The 16,332-nt window shown below is 38.1% G+C and overlaps 2 protein-coding genes across 3 annotated transcripts in view; both read right to left on the bottom strand.

Annotated features, from left to right (window-relative positions):
- Positions 1-2,526, bottom strand: part of DPY19L1 (dpy-19 like C-mannosyltransferase 1) — a 71,787-nt gene extending 69,261 nt beyond the window's left edge. Inside the window, exon 1 of the mRNA XM_083822091.1 lies at positions 2,385-2,526. The gene's annotated coding sequence lies outside the window, so the exon portion shown is untranslated. The remainder of the gene's footprint in view (positions 1-2,384) is intronic.
- Positions 2,527-3,370: 844 nt separating this feature from the next.
- TBX20 (T-box transcription factor 20) overlaps positions 3,371-16,332 on the bottom strand; it is a 50,560-nt gene continuing 37,598 nt past the window's right edge. For both annotated transcript variants that reach the window (XM_083822093.1, XM_083822094.1), the window contains 2 exons: positions 12,580-12,689; positions 3,371-8,915 (listed from right to left, as the gene is read on the bottom strand). In XM_083822093.1, the coding sequence (XP_083678219.1) occupies positions 8,575-8,915; positions 12,580-12,689 (451 nt within the window). In that variant the 3' untranslated portion in view covers positions 3,371-8,574. The remainder of the gene's footprint in view (positions 8,916-12,579; positions 12,690-16,332) is intronic.

Raw genomic sequence — 16,332 nt, 5'->3', positions numbered from 1 at the left:
AGGGACTAGGTATCAACCACAACTTTAAGACAAGGAGTAAGAGAAAGAAAAAAAAAAAAACAGTTGTCTCCCACACTCAGCTTTCACACTAGAGAACACCAGCACAGACCAGCAGACTTCATGTCTCATAACAGAAAAGAGAAACAGGAGGAGGAGTGGTTTCAATAGAACAGGACCCCTGCTTGGAGGTGGCCCAATTCCAGCAGCCCCTGTTAAGGACTGGCTATCAGTTGAAGAATCACAGCTCATTCCAGTTCTGTGATAACTTAGAGAAAGTGGATTCTGCTGATAACAACCAAATGATTTAGGATTTTATGGTTAAAATTATGGGATGTATGGTCCCTAAAACCCAACTGGAAGATGGTGTAGACTATAAGTAAAGAAGTCATGAAATCCCACAATTTCATATTATTGCTTTCAGGACATTTTAAGGTGCCTTAACACAGAGACTCAGGTGAAAAGCATAACAGTAATTCTCGTTTGAGCTGACAGGATATATGAACAGATTGCCTCTGAAAGAGTAGATAAAAGACTCATGACATAGATTTTATGTTGCGTACTTCATCCCTGCTGTGAATATCTAGGAACAACTGCCAGAAGTTAAGCATCTAAACAGAGAACTGCTGCAGCTGTTCAAGGAACTATATTACCTCCACCATTGGGGGGTTATTTTTCCTAAATACCATATATTATGGATTGTTGCAGGCATTTGCCCAAGTCATCTTGCTGCTTGAGCTATCGCCCATAACAGCTGAATGAATTAAAGCAGACAAAGAGCTTGCTAGCTTGCTGAGTGCCCCCTGAATATCTGAAGGGCAATCATTTATCTCATCATCATCTCTGCTAACCACCCTTCTCCAAACACAGGAGAGCACAGAACTTTGAAGCAGATACTCATCAAGTCTCCAAAAACGTTGTCTCAAAACAAGGGGATTCATTAGGACACAGAAACCTCTCAAAAATGACTACACATATTCCTGGTAGGCTTTGCAATGAGAATAAAAACAATTTGAAGTCAATTAGTAGATCAAAATGATTCAGCATACTTTTGATTTTTAATTCAACAACAGGCAATGACCAAATAACTTACTCTAGTCTCTATAGTTAAGCCTGTTTTTCAACCCAGAAGGCCTAAAAAATAAAAACCAGCACATTTTTCTAGGTCTGTTTGTAGGGTTGTATTTTATATTTACAAAACTAAAAATGTTGCAGCAGTGAATTATCTAGTACTGTCTGCATTGGGTGAGGTTATCATCTCACTCTTCAAAAAATCTGTCTGGCAAGTATCCCCACATGGTATTAGTCCTTCTAGTAATTATTATGGAGAACAAGAACCAGTTTCTGTAGTTTCCCCAAAGGTCCCTAGAGCCTCACTGACCAACACTGATATTAATGACTAGCTTTAATAAGAATCTTAGGCATTAGATGACTGACAACTCTTTATTCTTAGAATTATTGATTATTGTTAGATATATATATCTATTGTTATATATTTAGTTAAGTATATTGTTATAAATAACAATAATCAGTAATTATCTATATATTGAACTGACGTGGCATAATCTAAATAATTTGATGTGCATTTGAAATGCTTTTTACTCACAATTCAAAATATCATTTATTGCTCCATAATTCTAACATAACATTAAATCAGTGCATTCATTGTGCTTCTAAACAGGAAATTTAGAATATATCACCATCCAAATATATATTTTTCTTCTGTGCTGCTTGTCTCCAAGTAAGATGATTTGGATATAAATCTGTTTTCTAAATATGAAACACAAGGCAGCCTACGCCATCATGACTACTCATCAGCCTCTTCAGAGTAACCCTGCTAGGAGGAAGTTCAGGATCTTTGCTTTATTTAATCCCCTGGTTTTCTTTTTGCCAATAGTAAAAAAAAAAAAAAAGGATCCAACTATAAAGGTGTTTGTCACATGGACAACTTGTTCCCAGAAGTCTTGATTCTACAAAGCACAGAGTGTTCAACTGAAAAGCCAGTGAAATACTTAAGCATTGATTTAACTTTAAACAAGCAAGCTAACTGATTTCAGCAAGACTTCTGGTATAACTACATCTTGAAGCAGCACACAGCCAATATTTCTGATGCAGAAAAAGTGCCAGCACACGTGTTTAGTTCTACATGTAATCAGGAAAGCCCCCAAGCCTGAGGTTAAGCAAAAGACTTTTACAGTGCTGAAAATCCATGCGAGAATAGATGTTTTTGCTACCAAGATGACATTCAAAATATAATACAGGTACAAAAGACAACATACACAATTACCAACTCAATGAGCTGTCCTCATCTGCAAATATTCCGAATGGAAAATGGTTACATTAATGCATGATTGCAATTCAGCACACTTAAAGTGTATCTGACTTACCTCAGGCTGTTCTCTCCTTCTTTACATTTAGACAGAAACTGAACTAAGGCAGTGCTACAGCTGTTTGTTATGACTTTGCAGCTCTTCTATCACATCAGGTTTCCCTGTAAGCCAGCAACACTTGTGAACTAGCTGCATAAAGACCCTTCAGCTGATCTCAATTTGAGGAAAAAACTCAACTACAGGTGTGTAATGGAAACCTTTGGAGCAACACTAGGATTTTGTTAGAAGATGCTTTAAGACACGGCTCTCACAGAACGCTTCAAAGCACTTCAAGAGACTTTGGTTGTCCCAAGGCAAGACTGGCTCTAGTCACATCATTCTCAAGTAACACATGTTCAACCAGTTCTTAAAGACTTCCAGTGACAGACATTGCTCCTTATCTTCTGTAGGCAATCTGGTCCCCTGCTTCACTATCCCTCTTCTTTGAATACCTTAGATGTCTCAGGTTACTCTCCCATGCTTTAATATATGTTATTTAAATAGAAATAACATCCTATTAAATAAAAGCCTATTAAAAGCCTGCAGTAGATAGGGAGAATAATTTGTTCCTTGCTTCCTTGTTACATTCTTCTCACATTTGAAAACCTTCTTGCATCTTCCCATAATCTCCACATCTCCATCCTAAACAGACCTGATTCCTTTCCAATTCCTTCTCAGACTGTTTCCTAGATCTCTTTTTATTATCTTGGGGATCCTGGGAACCCCACATTTCAGCCACTTTAGTTCTGCTCCAGTGGCCAAAACCACCAATATTTCTGAATATGATAATGGAGCATTTTGAAAAATCGTATTTGTAATGATGTGCAAACTACACTGACATTTAACTACTGTAGAATTATCACTCTGTATCTTGGATTCAAGATTCAGACTGCCTTTTGCATGTGATCAGCCCTTCCAAATTCTGTGTGCTCACAGAAAAATCCACCGTTGGTTCCAGTGCACTCAGGGACTTGGTTAGAGGAAAAACAACAGAGGCAGCAAGATTTGGCTAAATAAGAATGATATATCAAAACACCCAATATTTTAATGAAAGAAACTGAATATCCATACATTTGCACTTCTGTACAATTTTTGTGATATATATATAATTTTAAGCTGTTTACAAATAACATTTAATGCTTCAAATATTACATAATGTTGATATATTTCTAGCAGAAATAAATATATTGCACTTAAAAAGAAACTTTTCATTAGATGTTGCTTCATAGTTTATGTTCATAACTTCTTTTTCCATAAAAAGATTTCCCCCTACCCCCACCCCATACACACAAACACACACTTCAGTACATGGTGAATGTGCTCACACAATGCATTATAAACAACAAAGTCAACACAGCAAACAGCAGAACTGTGGTACATTCTGTTAAAGAGGTTACATCCAGTTTTTACCTTCCTCATTTTTAAACCAAATCTTTCCTCACGTGTCTCAAGGTACAAAAAAAAAATGTTTAAATGTGCTAATGGTAAAATACAGCAAACTGTATTTTTTGTCCTTAATCTATCATAAAAAGTTACTTCCGTTTACTTAAATCACTGCTTAGTTTTCTTTTAAAAAAGATAAAATAAAGAAAAAGTAGTTGTTATTTTATAAAGTAGAGACTATATTCAAGGACAGTTTATCACAGAGTAATACATAAATCCTCTGGTCAGCACATAAGTGGTTAGTAAAGAAACCACATCTTCTGCAGCCAAAATCACTCTGTAAGGAGTAGTGAGAATAAGATCTCACCAAAACAAAAAATAATCTTGCAGTGAGTGAACATCACCCCTCTGCAGATGATGAGCATAAGCTCTGAGGACAAAACTTCCTCCCAGATAATGAGCCCTAAGTGTTACACTGATCTCACTTTGCTTTACCCCTTATCTAGGGGTAAATTACCACAATTTGTGTTAACTTCCAGTTTTGGAAAGCTCCCCAGATTTTTGCAATAATTCTCATTGATATTTCCATTTCTCTATAACATACACACAAATAAAGAGGATGTAGTGTGTAAACAAGTGCCAGCCCAGACTGTTTCAGTTTAAAAGAGGTTCATTTACAAATGCTGGTTAGCGTTTCCTGGATGTTGGAAGCTGCAACAACTTAATATGTGTATATGCTCATGCAGTGACACAGCCCACATTGATAAAGCCTTCTAGTGAAAAATTTGCTGTTGCATTTTTTAGACTGCACTATAAGGATGTTAGCTATCACACAACATACTATGTTGGAACTTGCAAAGAAGCATTTCCATCCAAATCTCTGCACCTTTATCCACTTGGTGTTTATCAGCTTATACCTGGAAGAGTACCACTGAAACCAGTGAGACTGAATCTTTGAGTGTTCCTCAGGACATGTAAAGCAATGCTGCAAACCAAACAGCCAAATTTAAACTGTTTTTAATGTCTAGCTTCTCTCAGGGCTCCAAAACTTGAATTAAAAAATAAATAAATAAAATAGACAAATGCATCCACATCAGTCTTGTTAGTGTTTGGGATGCTTTTGTTGGATAAAAGACCTGAGGCTCTTGACTATCTGTGGATAAAAGGGTAATCCAGAAAACACCCAAAAGTATTCTTAACACTTTGGAACATAATCTTATCATTCTCTTTGAAAAGCATATTCAGGCATGTTCTCTCCACCCTTCTTAAATAAGAAAAAAAAAAAAAAAGGCAACCACAAAACAGCACCAGTTTGCTCAGCCAAGACAGCTCATAAAGGTGAAGAGCACTTCTCAGGGGATATAAAATGTGAATTATATTGGAAAATAAACTCTAGATTATATTTGGCATTCCTAGACCATCTACCAGCAACAGATGTTCTATCCTGAAAGTGATATAATTGTGACAGCGGTACAGCAACTCCTTAAATAAAAAACTTGAGTTATTGTCAAAGTAGTAGAGTTGGTTTTTTTGTTTTTGTTTTTGTTTTTTTAGTCAAAGCAATTTCACTCTCTAACCAATTAATTACAAATTCTTGTTCTTTTTTTTTTAGCTTTTTCTGCAGAGTTCCTATATTGTTGCTGTCACAGTTACTGTCCAGGCAGTTTGACTTTATTTTTAGGTAAGAATGTTGAATGAAATCCTGTCTCCATTACAGTCAAGATATTTACTACTGACTTCAGAGAAGCAGGAATTTTATCTCGGAATCACTCTCATGCTGTCCCTTGTCCACAGGAAGGTGAAAGGGACAGGGAGAAGAAATTAGGTGGAGAGAGATTTGAGCCTTGACCTGACTGGAAAAATCAGGGTGTGGATTTGACAGATAGGTTTCTGCAGAAACCTTTCTTGATCATCTTCAAAGTGAACCTCATCACGGGGAATCTTGAGGAGGCATTGGTCTTATGTTTTTATATAGAGAGAGTCTACTGCCATATTTTTCAGATATGTGTTGCATTTTACTTGTAGTGGAAAGCTCTTGTCTTTCACTTGATATTTTGGTAAATGGCATTGTCAACATCCAGTTTCATTCCTTCAGGAAGAGCCTGGAGAATTTTCTATGAAACATTATCAGAGGTATTTGTGCATGCCTAATATTTGTATTCTTAGAACAGGGACTGGGAAAGGGCTGAAGATTGTACTTTTTTTTTCTCCACCTTTGCTTCATGAAGGAAGGGCAGGTCAATGTATGAGCAGGCTTTATGTAACTTGAAAAGCTTGCCTAAATCAGCCTACCTGTTCCAAACTTGTTTCCAGAGCCATGCGAAAGCTGCCTGCTTACTTGACCACTTTCTGATATCAGCATTAAAGGTACTGGCTTGACTTCTTAACCTAATCATATTCCGTGCAACCCCAGATAAGTTGATGGAGCTGCAGAAGGAAACAGATACAAGAAATAGAACTTCCCCACAGACTTTAGTGAACATCATCATAGGACCTGCGTACAACTACACGTACTTCTTACAGAAGTCAAGCAACTGAAGGAGAGGTATTAAAATTTCCTTCCAAATCTCCCCTGGAATTCTCACAATTGTGGAATTTTATATGTACTCGAAGAGGTATTTTCTTGTGGGTCTTTTCTAGCATCATCTAGATTTTTCTAGTATCATCTAATTATCCGACAAAGAGTATTTTTATATTAACTCAGGTCGTGAGTAGGCACAATCTTGTAATGTGCACCTTTCAGATGAACCTGATAGCCTGGAGCAAAATTTAATATTTTGACATATCAAGACAAATTTAGTCCATGTCTGATTCTAAACCAGAGCTTTGCTCATTATATGCTTTTATGGAACTCCTTCCGGTAGCTCTGAACACAGATACTGTAAACAGAAGTTTGTTTTCATTCACATGCAGAGCACGAAAGCTGCAAATTGCCCCAGGTCATTTTTTTATCAGCATGTCCATCAGTGAGTAGAGGGAAATTAGGATGATACTGCAGATAACTGAGGTGATTGTAAAGGTCAGTTTGTGGGATTTTAAATTCAGCTACTGGGAAATACATAAAAATGGCCCTTATCTGTGAGATGCATGCACTGGCCTACAATAGTAACTGGGAATAGTCTGTGAGGTTGTCATTGCTTGGTGTGACTGGGCATATAAGATGAGGGAATGGAACAACAACAACAAAAAAAGCGTGACTTGCCTTGCACTTTGCTGAGAGGGGAGGTAGGTGGCTCATTGTACTGCCCTCCACTTTCCACTATATGATGCCATCACCCACTGATCAAGAGCAGAGGAGAACAGTGCCAAAAAGACTGTTTTCCAATCTGTGTTCCACCTCTGCACAGAACTTTGATATATGGGATTGGATTGCTAGTTCTTTTTTGTTTGTTTGTTTGTTTTTAACAAGTAGATGTCTGATCATCTATAACTTGGATGCAACTGTACACAGAAACTCTGTGTTGACTTCTTATTTACAGTGAAATCCCAGTTCCCGCCATGCAGAAAACCAGCAGCACACTGGTTCATTTTTCAACAGTGCAAAAGACTCATGCTAGCTCTCTGCAGAGAGGTCAATTTTTCCTATGACTCTACAGTTGTATTGGACACAATGTGCTACAAAAAGTCAACAGTACTTTGAATGAGAACTCTAATTGCTAACTAAAAAAGGAAAATGTGAATAAAAAATATATACGCAAAGTTTGACACTGAAATATTCCCAAGAACACACCATTCTACTGGGACATGAAAAAACAGACAATACAATCCTCATTTACCTGACCAAACAGCTTGTCTAATAACAGCCATGACCAAACGCAAGAAAATTAGAATAAGTAGAAGGATACTCCAATGCCATTCATCTTATAAGACGATTATTGATTATAGGTTGATCTAGAATATATATAGACTGATCCAGCCTGAAATTCTGTTAATTAATGGTACACATTTGCAGCTGGACACAGATCTTTAGTGGCAAGCACAGCAGCAAACAGAATCTTTGATTTAAAGATTTTATGTGTTGGGTTTCTAAGTTTAAGTAACAGATTTTTCAAAAATCAACGTTTTCCTTCATGATACCTTAATAGACAGCTAAATTGCTCCTCCTAGGACACAGGACAAGCTTATTTTTAGACCAAATGACAGAATACATCATTACTGCTACAGTCCTGTAACACAGTTCTTTTTGGAATTGATAATTGTTTTATGAAATTAACAGAGAAAGAAGAAAAAAAAACTTGTTCATAATTTTCTCTTTGAGGTTATAGTAGCAACTATGAAATACTGCTCTTGGTGAATATAAGACAGACTTTCAAAAAGGACAGTGGCCTTCTCCACTTTGTCCTATTCCCAGCAAAAGTATGTTGAGATAGCCCAAAACATGCTCAAAATTACAGTGACACATTTTTCTGTTTAGACGCTCATTAGTCACAAAGAGAGATGTAGATGAGTGAGAGTATTGCCTTTTTCAGAATCCTTCTAGCATATGGAAAAAGACCTATACACAATTAATTTGTACACTGCTGCATAAACATATTCTTCCACAAGGCACAATGCACCTTTGGAACAACCTGCATGTGACCAGAAATCCTGGGAACTTTGGGATCCATTTCAACTGTGTTACACATAGGTCTGTGAGCAGCTCCAAGCTGCACGCTCTCTTCTTGTGATCCCTCAAGGGAGGAATCAATCTCCATTATGCATTTTCTTAGCTGGTTTGTTACGAATTCAGAACTCTCCTGCCACAGGCCTTTCAGGAAGGTCACTTGTATTTTTTCATACCAAGCTTGCACATTTAAAATCTCGTGTTTCTCTTGTCTTACATTAGTCATACAAATGGTGTCATCACTGCGGAGGAGTGACGCAGTCCCTGGATAGCTGCATAAGGACCCTGCTGAAAATAATGGTGGTACCTAGGCATGTGGAAGGAAGGGAAAGTGGGGCCACTACCTTGCATGGAGCTCGCTATTGCAGAGGGTGTAAGAGGCATTCCCAAGCGGCTGTATGGAGGCAGAGATCCTTGGATTGGATGAGGAATGGGTGTAGCTATGGATGCAGTGCTGGTACCCAGGGCACTCAATGACTGTGGATGCTGAAATCCAGGAAAACTGGTTGAGGAGGATACCCAGGAACTGAGGGACAGGTTATCAGATGTTGTAAAAGCTGATCCTGCAAACAAAGAGAAAGAATGCCTGACGTGTTTGCACTGCAACACACAAAGCTGGTAAAATAGCAAAAGGGGAGGAAAAGAATCTTTTACAGCAAGGCTGATTTTAATGACAAGTTGTCATTGGAAATTCTTCCCAAATGCTTCTCTCTCTCTATTGTATCTGTCTTTATATTATTATTTGCCAGTTGATCTCCCTCAACCCTACATCTTAGAAAAATTTAAATTATAAGAAGCTGGTTGTAATTAGTTTGAACAGTAAAATCTATTAGTTTGTTTTCATCGGACATTTTTCATATTAGACACTTAAAACCTTGCAATGCTGGCACTAAACACTGAAGCATCTACGGTTATGTGGAATCACACTGCATTACGTCCCTGTGGTGAAGGCATGGTTGTAGCTCTCCATATCAGATTCTCAGTAGAACAAATTAAATTTTTCTAAAATTTCAGTCTGGTGAAAGTATAGAAAAATGTCATTTTCACTACAAGATTCTGGATTTTGTTCTGCTGGTGGTGGTTTCGGCTTGGTTTCTTTTTATTTTTTTTTAATTTTTTTTTCTCTTTAATCCCAGGAAAGTGTGTTAACACTGCATCTTTTCACTCTGACTTTTTTGCAAAAAGCTCTAACATGTCAAAACATTCTTATTATTTTTCCAACTGTGTATAGTGCCACAAGGAACAACGGCAATACTAAATCAGATTAAGAGATGCTGGGTTTTAAGTGAAATACACAAAAATATGCTAAACTCACTCCAAAGGTAAATAACTACTTTTGATCCAATAAAAGTAGTTTCATTGCCATTTTTTCCATCTGAAAAGTTCAAAAAAATTCTCTTTTCATAAACTGTCTTTATTTAAAACGTTTTTCTCTGAAGACAGCAGAATTTGAAAAAAAAGAAAAAATTTTATTTTTAAAATATAACTAATTTATTATGTACAAAATATATGTAATAACTTATTTATTTTATTTTGACAGTAAACTTTTGGGGAAAACAAAGGATAACTTGTTTTGATAACTATAGATGGTCGTTTTCAAATAATTTGATGGAGAGGTTGCCCTTCACTTCTGCAGTTCTTCTATTCATCTGGTTATCATCCGATGTCTAGTTTCTAGAGATGGGGGATACAACAAAACCTTATAAATACACTCAGGGGAGGGGAGGGGAGGGGAGGGGAGAGGAGAGGAGAGGAGAGATTCTCAAATCAGAGAGCTACTCTTGATTAATTCCTCCTCTGGTTAATGAAATGAGTCAACTAGTGCAGTAGCAGGAGGCAGAACTTGTAACAATTCAGCAGTAGAACTAACTTGAACGAAATCTTGACCCTACCACTGAACCAAATCCTAATTGCTGGGAAATTAGGACCCAGAGCCAAACTGCAAGGATAACACCATACTAACAGAGCAGAGCAAAACCCTTTACAAAGCAAGGAATATCTGAGCATTACTGCACTATCGTGAAAGCTGGCTACAAATCCAGATTTTACTAGAAGTTGTACATTTGGCTCTGTTCCACGTGACTACCATGAATCTTGTATGTTGATGCTGGAACACAGGCACCCAGACATTATGCACTGTATAGTTTTGATTTATTTCTTATCTGTTAATTCCTTTGGAAACAGACATGTTGCAATAAATATACTGTTGAAGGCTAGCCACTTCTATCTTTAGATGGCTGAAACTGGTTGAGATGAGAATGCTCTGTATGGGTGTTGAAGTAATTAGAAATAAATAGCAGTGAGAGTTTCTTCTTTCTACACAGAACAAAGTATGCCATTACTTCTCATGAGGAACATCCAGAAAGACCCTTTCCTCCTCCAACTGCAACGGTCTCTAATTACAACCTAGTACTCCAAAAAGTCTCACATATCACAATTGCTGGCACCGAAGAAATGCGTTCTAATAATTCCAGGGCAGTCAAAGCCTCAGAAAGCTTCTTACGCACACCACCGAGTAGCATGTATTTATTTAGCTATCAATTCTTATATACCTGGAAGGACACCCCTTGGTTTTGCATGCCAGGTTGTTTTCAAATGCATCAGAAGAAATAAAAATGTCTGAGCAGTTTCAATAAGAAACTCTCCTTATATCTCAGAGGACTTTTCATTATTTAAGGTCACCAGAGCTAACAGAGAGTAAAGGCGGTACAAGTTACTCATCTCCAAGAACAGAATGTGCAACTTTGTGCTTTCCTCTGGTTGCCCAGGACAGTCATACCCTATGCTAGCATATGGCTCCCAGATTAGAAAAAAGCTAGTTGCCACAGCTCATTGTCTTCCTCACTTATTTGTCATGTTGCATCATCTTCCTCACTTATTTGCCATGTTGCAAGTAAATGCAGAAGTGTACCCTGTATATATTATACATAAAATAAATTTTAATGAAATATTCTTTCCTCCAATGACACCTTCCCTCAGAATTCTCTTCAGAAGAGAAAGGCTCTGACTGCCAGTTCTCACACTGGTACTCACCTTTGTTCGCTTTGCCACTCCCAAAGAGGGACATCATACCAGGAAGAAATGCAATTCCTGCAGGGAAGGTGCCTTGCTCTGAGCACTTCTGGCAAAGGAAAATTTAACGCCATCTTCAACAATAACTGACCTAGGATCTAAGCTGATGTAAAGTAAGGTAATCTCCAAAAGTATTTGCAAGAATGGCATCGTACCAGCTAAGGAGTTGCTCCAGAAACTCCATAATCTGAGGAACTACTCTTAGAATAGATGTGTGTGAACACACCCAACTAATCACATTTTGTTGAAGAGCAACTCGTAGTTAAAAATAAGTGTGTTTTCCCTGCACAAGTCCAAAGAGCTTATGACCAGAAATAATGCTCTTATCTTAGCAGCACTGTATGAAGTTAGAGGACAAGACAAGGGCACTGCAAGCCGGGTGGCAGATAGAACTGCTTTACCTCAAGTGTTTGTCACATATCAGGCAGGTCACAAAGTCACCATGCAAAGTATAATGCAACACAAGTTTATGCTAGTCAGCAATCTCACAAGATGGATCTATTTCCAGTGGCAAATTATGTCAGATGCAATTTGTCCAGCAAGTCACCCCACAAAGAACAACTCTGCATTGCTACTACTTCTGCGGCTGCTAAAGTAGACAAACTTAAAGCATTTGAGGTGAAGTGCCCAAGCAGGAAAAGCACATTTTAGAGATCATGAGACAAACAATTAAACGTCAATTTTCCTGGCGGCAATGGACTCTTCTTCCTGTAGAGGCAAAACAGGTTAACCACAGGCTGGCTGAAGGTGATCAGAGCCAAGTCCTCTTGGCAGAAGGCTGTAGGGGCAGCAAAGGGCACATCTACGTTACCAGTGGTGCTGAGCCACAGCTTTAAAGTCCTACCAAGGGACGGGGACTCTTAGCTTGTACTCAGCACCATGGCAATTAAGTTGTATGTTTTTCAGCCATCTTGAAGAGGAAACAGCAATAGTTTTCTTCTGCTGGCCAAGTCTGCGTATGTATTTCTAGAGCTGTCTCCTGAACTAGCCCCCAGCTCCAGTGCCACTGGCATATCAGGTGTCCAGAGGAGCCATAAGGGAACAAGTATTCCTCTTTGTGGAATTTAGGGCAGAGACAGACACCGGAGTACCACAATACTGGCTGTGATCCTCCTTTTCTCAAGCCCAGTTTACCTCATGAGCACTTTTTCCTACCTCTGCTTTGTGTTGCCTGACTGTCATCTCCCAGATCGTCTTCTCCTCCATAGGTTCGAATGGGGGATCGGGCATAGGAATGCTTTTGGATAAGGCTCTCCACGCTTTCTCTGTGAAAGGAAACAGCATATTATACCAATAACACCCTAAACAGCCTCTTATCTGTTTCACAGAATAACCCGTCATCACCCTATGACTGGCAGTGGACATTTGGACCTCAGAATGAAAAAATAATTCATTAGGTTAAAAAATACAAACATGCTGTTTTTTTCCTGCCCAGATCACAGCTTTCTCACACAGACTGTCTAAAATAATTTTTCAAAAGGATTACCACACAGCTTGTTTCTGGAAAAGCCATACTTGGCCTGTTCTAATATCCCTGATCACCTCTTACCTGTGTGGTGCTGCTTCTCCAGCAGACGAATTAGAGTAAACGTCTCACTGTATTTCCTGAATGTGGTCTCAGACAGCAAATACAAGACCAACACTCCTTACAGTTTTGAAAATGCAAGCAATAAAGCCAGTGACCAGTCCGTGTTCAGAGACACATACAGAATCATAAAATATCTTGAGTTGGAAGGGACTCACAAGGATCATCGAGCCTAGCTCCTGTCTCCACACAGGACCACCCAAAAATCAGACCATATGTCTGAGACCATTGTCCAAATGCTTCTCGAACTAGTCCAGATCCTTCCAAGCAAGCTTTCATGGCACACTTGACCATCTGATCTGGCACTCTCCCATTTTCCTGAAATTACAAGCAAGAGAAAGATGTGTCCAGAGACAGCCCACCTCTGAACATACTCTCTCTGTGTCAGGGCCCAGGCCAATTTGCAGCAGGAAGTCAACAGATACTACAGATCTCGTGCAGCGTCTATTCTGGGAGGGTAGAAGTGCCTGCCAGGCCCATGCCTCACCAGTGGCACAAAGCACTGAAGTCACCCAAATAATTTTTAAATAGAAGGAAGGCATATCTGCCTGATAAGCCATAGCAGTTTGTAAGGAAGATCCAACCTTACACATTCCCGTCGCGTTTCCATGTAAGTAGGTGGCATAATACCAAAGATGAATCTGACCTCGGCAGATTTCCAAAAAGGCTCTGACCTTCTGTTCCCATTTAAGAAATCTAGGTAGTGATAGCTATTTAAAACTGCTGCTTGGTGAAAGTTTTGTTCAAATTCACCCTTTGGTTGTTCACATTCATTAATGCCCTTCACTATGAGCATATGGCTGTTGCAAAAATTCCAAGGAAAACATTTTCTAAGTAACAGGGTAAATCACAATGGCATATGTTTTCATTTCCTACAAAAAGCCCATTATAGTCATTTTGTCCTTGGTCTATCACAGGCATCATTACTTATGCTAGTCTCCTCAGAAAAAAATAAATAAATAAAAAAGGGATCTTATCAAAGTGATTTACTTGTGTCAGGATTGGAAGTGGACTGAAAGCAATGGCAGTTCCTACATAGTGGATGATATAATTGAATTACTGCCTTTTAAGTGATTGAAAACAGTAGGCATATCAGGGCTATCTCGAAGAAGATTTTACAAAGAAAAAGACAGATGGCATTGTTTACATTATGCACTGAATGCCTCTTGAAACTTTTTTTTCAGCAGCAGAATGTCAGACTGAAATGCAAAGAATTTTACTTAACCGAAAAGTCTTTCGCAGATGAGTACAGAATAACTGAATAATGAATTACACCAATATTGCCTAAGTGATTTAGATACTAGTCTATGAACATATGCAGAACCAGAGAAGACTAATCCTGAAAGAACTGAAAAATAACTGTAATTCAGGTGAGATTGTATTGTCTGTATTGAGTTTATTTCTAGTAAAGTTCTGCTTATAATGACAGACATTACTGCATATAATAATATCTTGATGCAACAGAAAGAGTGCAAGCTCTAGCTGTATAGTGCAATGGGCCAAGTTCGTCTCTTAACCTCATTGGATCCAAAGGCATTTGGGGATAAATTCACCCCAATAAATTTACATTTCAATTGCCTACAGGGATTTAAAGCTAAATCAAATGCCCACAATTATTGCAGACTAAATTCTTTCCAGATGGGTCTGTATGCTAGACAGAGAACTCTATTATTCTATATGGTTGTCTTCTTTTAAAGGAAAAAGAGAGATGACTTCTTAGTGAACCCTGAATCTGCAAAGTCTGAAAACAGGGAACTATGTGGTAGGTTTATTTATTTATTTGTAATGTTGCAGGTAGTTTACTAAAAGCTTTAGAAGATTAATCTCATTCATTGGCACAAGAAGCCTTTTTTTTTTTTTTTTTTAGGCAGAGGGAATGGTTTGAACAAGAAAACTTGGATCAGGGAAAGCAACTCATTTCACAAAAGCAGTTCCTTTTGTACAGCTGGGATTTAAAGCTCAAAATTTTATATGCTTATCTAGCCTAACTACGCTGGTGATTTAAGCTATAATCACAGCACACCTACTAATTTTTCATTTTGGAAGTTGAGGCTGTGATTCATATCATGGGTGCAAAGTGCTGAGGTTCACACCACGATATAGGTACTTGGACTCCACTGCCTTCAGGTGGACACTCTCCTTTTTCATACAACACCTGCTGCAAAAATACCTCCAAACAGACCTATGAAACACAAAAGGCTGAGCAAAAAGCCACCTAAGCATGCAAAAGGAAACAAAGGAAAGTAAGATGTGGTGCATTTTTTCCACACATGAAGGGTATCCAAACTCTCCCACCAAGTGTTTTTTCTTCCACCTAGCAAAACAAGAGCTGAAATCTGCACTCAGGTCTTCCCTGTCTCAGACAAGTAATCTAGCTACCACATCAAGGAATAACCTTGCTTCTCTTTGTGTTTCAAAGGAAAGGGATGGTGGCATCTGCACCCTGCTCAAATATTTCACGCTCAGAGAACACCACCCAGAAAAGAAAGCGGCAGCAACTCATCTAATCTATGGAAACATATAGAGTTTCCCACATAGGTTTGAAAGAGGCGCTGAACCTCTTCCAGCCTTTGAAGACAGAGGTGCTTTTGGACTTGCTCCCAAGTAGACATGTAGGAGAAAGCAAAACTTCAACAAGACAACTTAAGTGCCTGTGAAATCTAGTTCAAAAAGCACAAACAAACCTGGCAATCTGGACTAAGGATTGCTGCTTACATATTTTTTGTCAACCTGGAACAAAAAGACTTAAATGTCAAAATCTTCCCGGAAATTCTGTTTATGAAAGTTTGAACTGCTTAGAATATCCAGAATATGGTGCTCTGTAGAATAGGCCAATATATTATTATTTTTTTTTTTAGAAATCCTAAACTATTGTTATACTAATAGCAATATGGAAAGGCTCGTTTATTTAAACCTGTGGTTTTATAGTTCTTTATGCAACATCTTCAGATATCACGGCATAGTTCAAAGGATTTATGAAATAATTTTTAAGTTACTGAACAATAAATCAATGTTTGCCATTTTGACTCTGCTCAAAAAAAAAAAATGAAGAGTATGAACAAAAATGGGATTTGGTGGAGGGTTTTGTTTTGTTTTGTTTTTTTGTAAGAGCTTCCTTTCAGGTTTTTCAGATCTGACCCACACTAATCTGCCTGAAGAAGAAAGTTATTTTCAGTTGCTCAATGTTCTCCTTCTTTACTTCTGTTATTCCGTTTGTGATCACTCATTATCTAATATTTGCCACTTAACATTTTTCATCTTTTAATGTATCTTAGAATGCTATAATTTCTTCTCTTAGCAATGAACTTCATTTTTAAGAGACC

The sequence above is a fragment of the Anser anser genome (assembly GCF_964211835.1).
Source record: "Anser anser genome assembly, chromosome: 2".
Lineage (NCBI taxonomy): Eukaryota > Metazoa > Chordata > Aves > Anseriformes > Anatidae > Anser > Anser anser.
The sequence above is the reverse complement of the archived record's forward strand: the minus strand, read 5'-3'. Positions and strand labels throughout refer to the sequence as shown.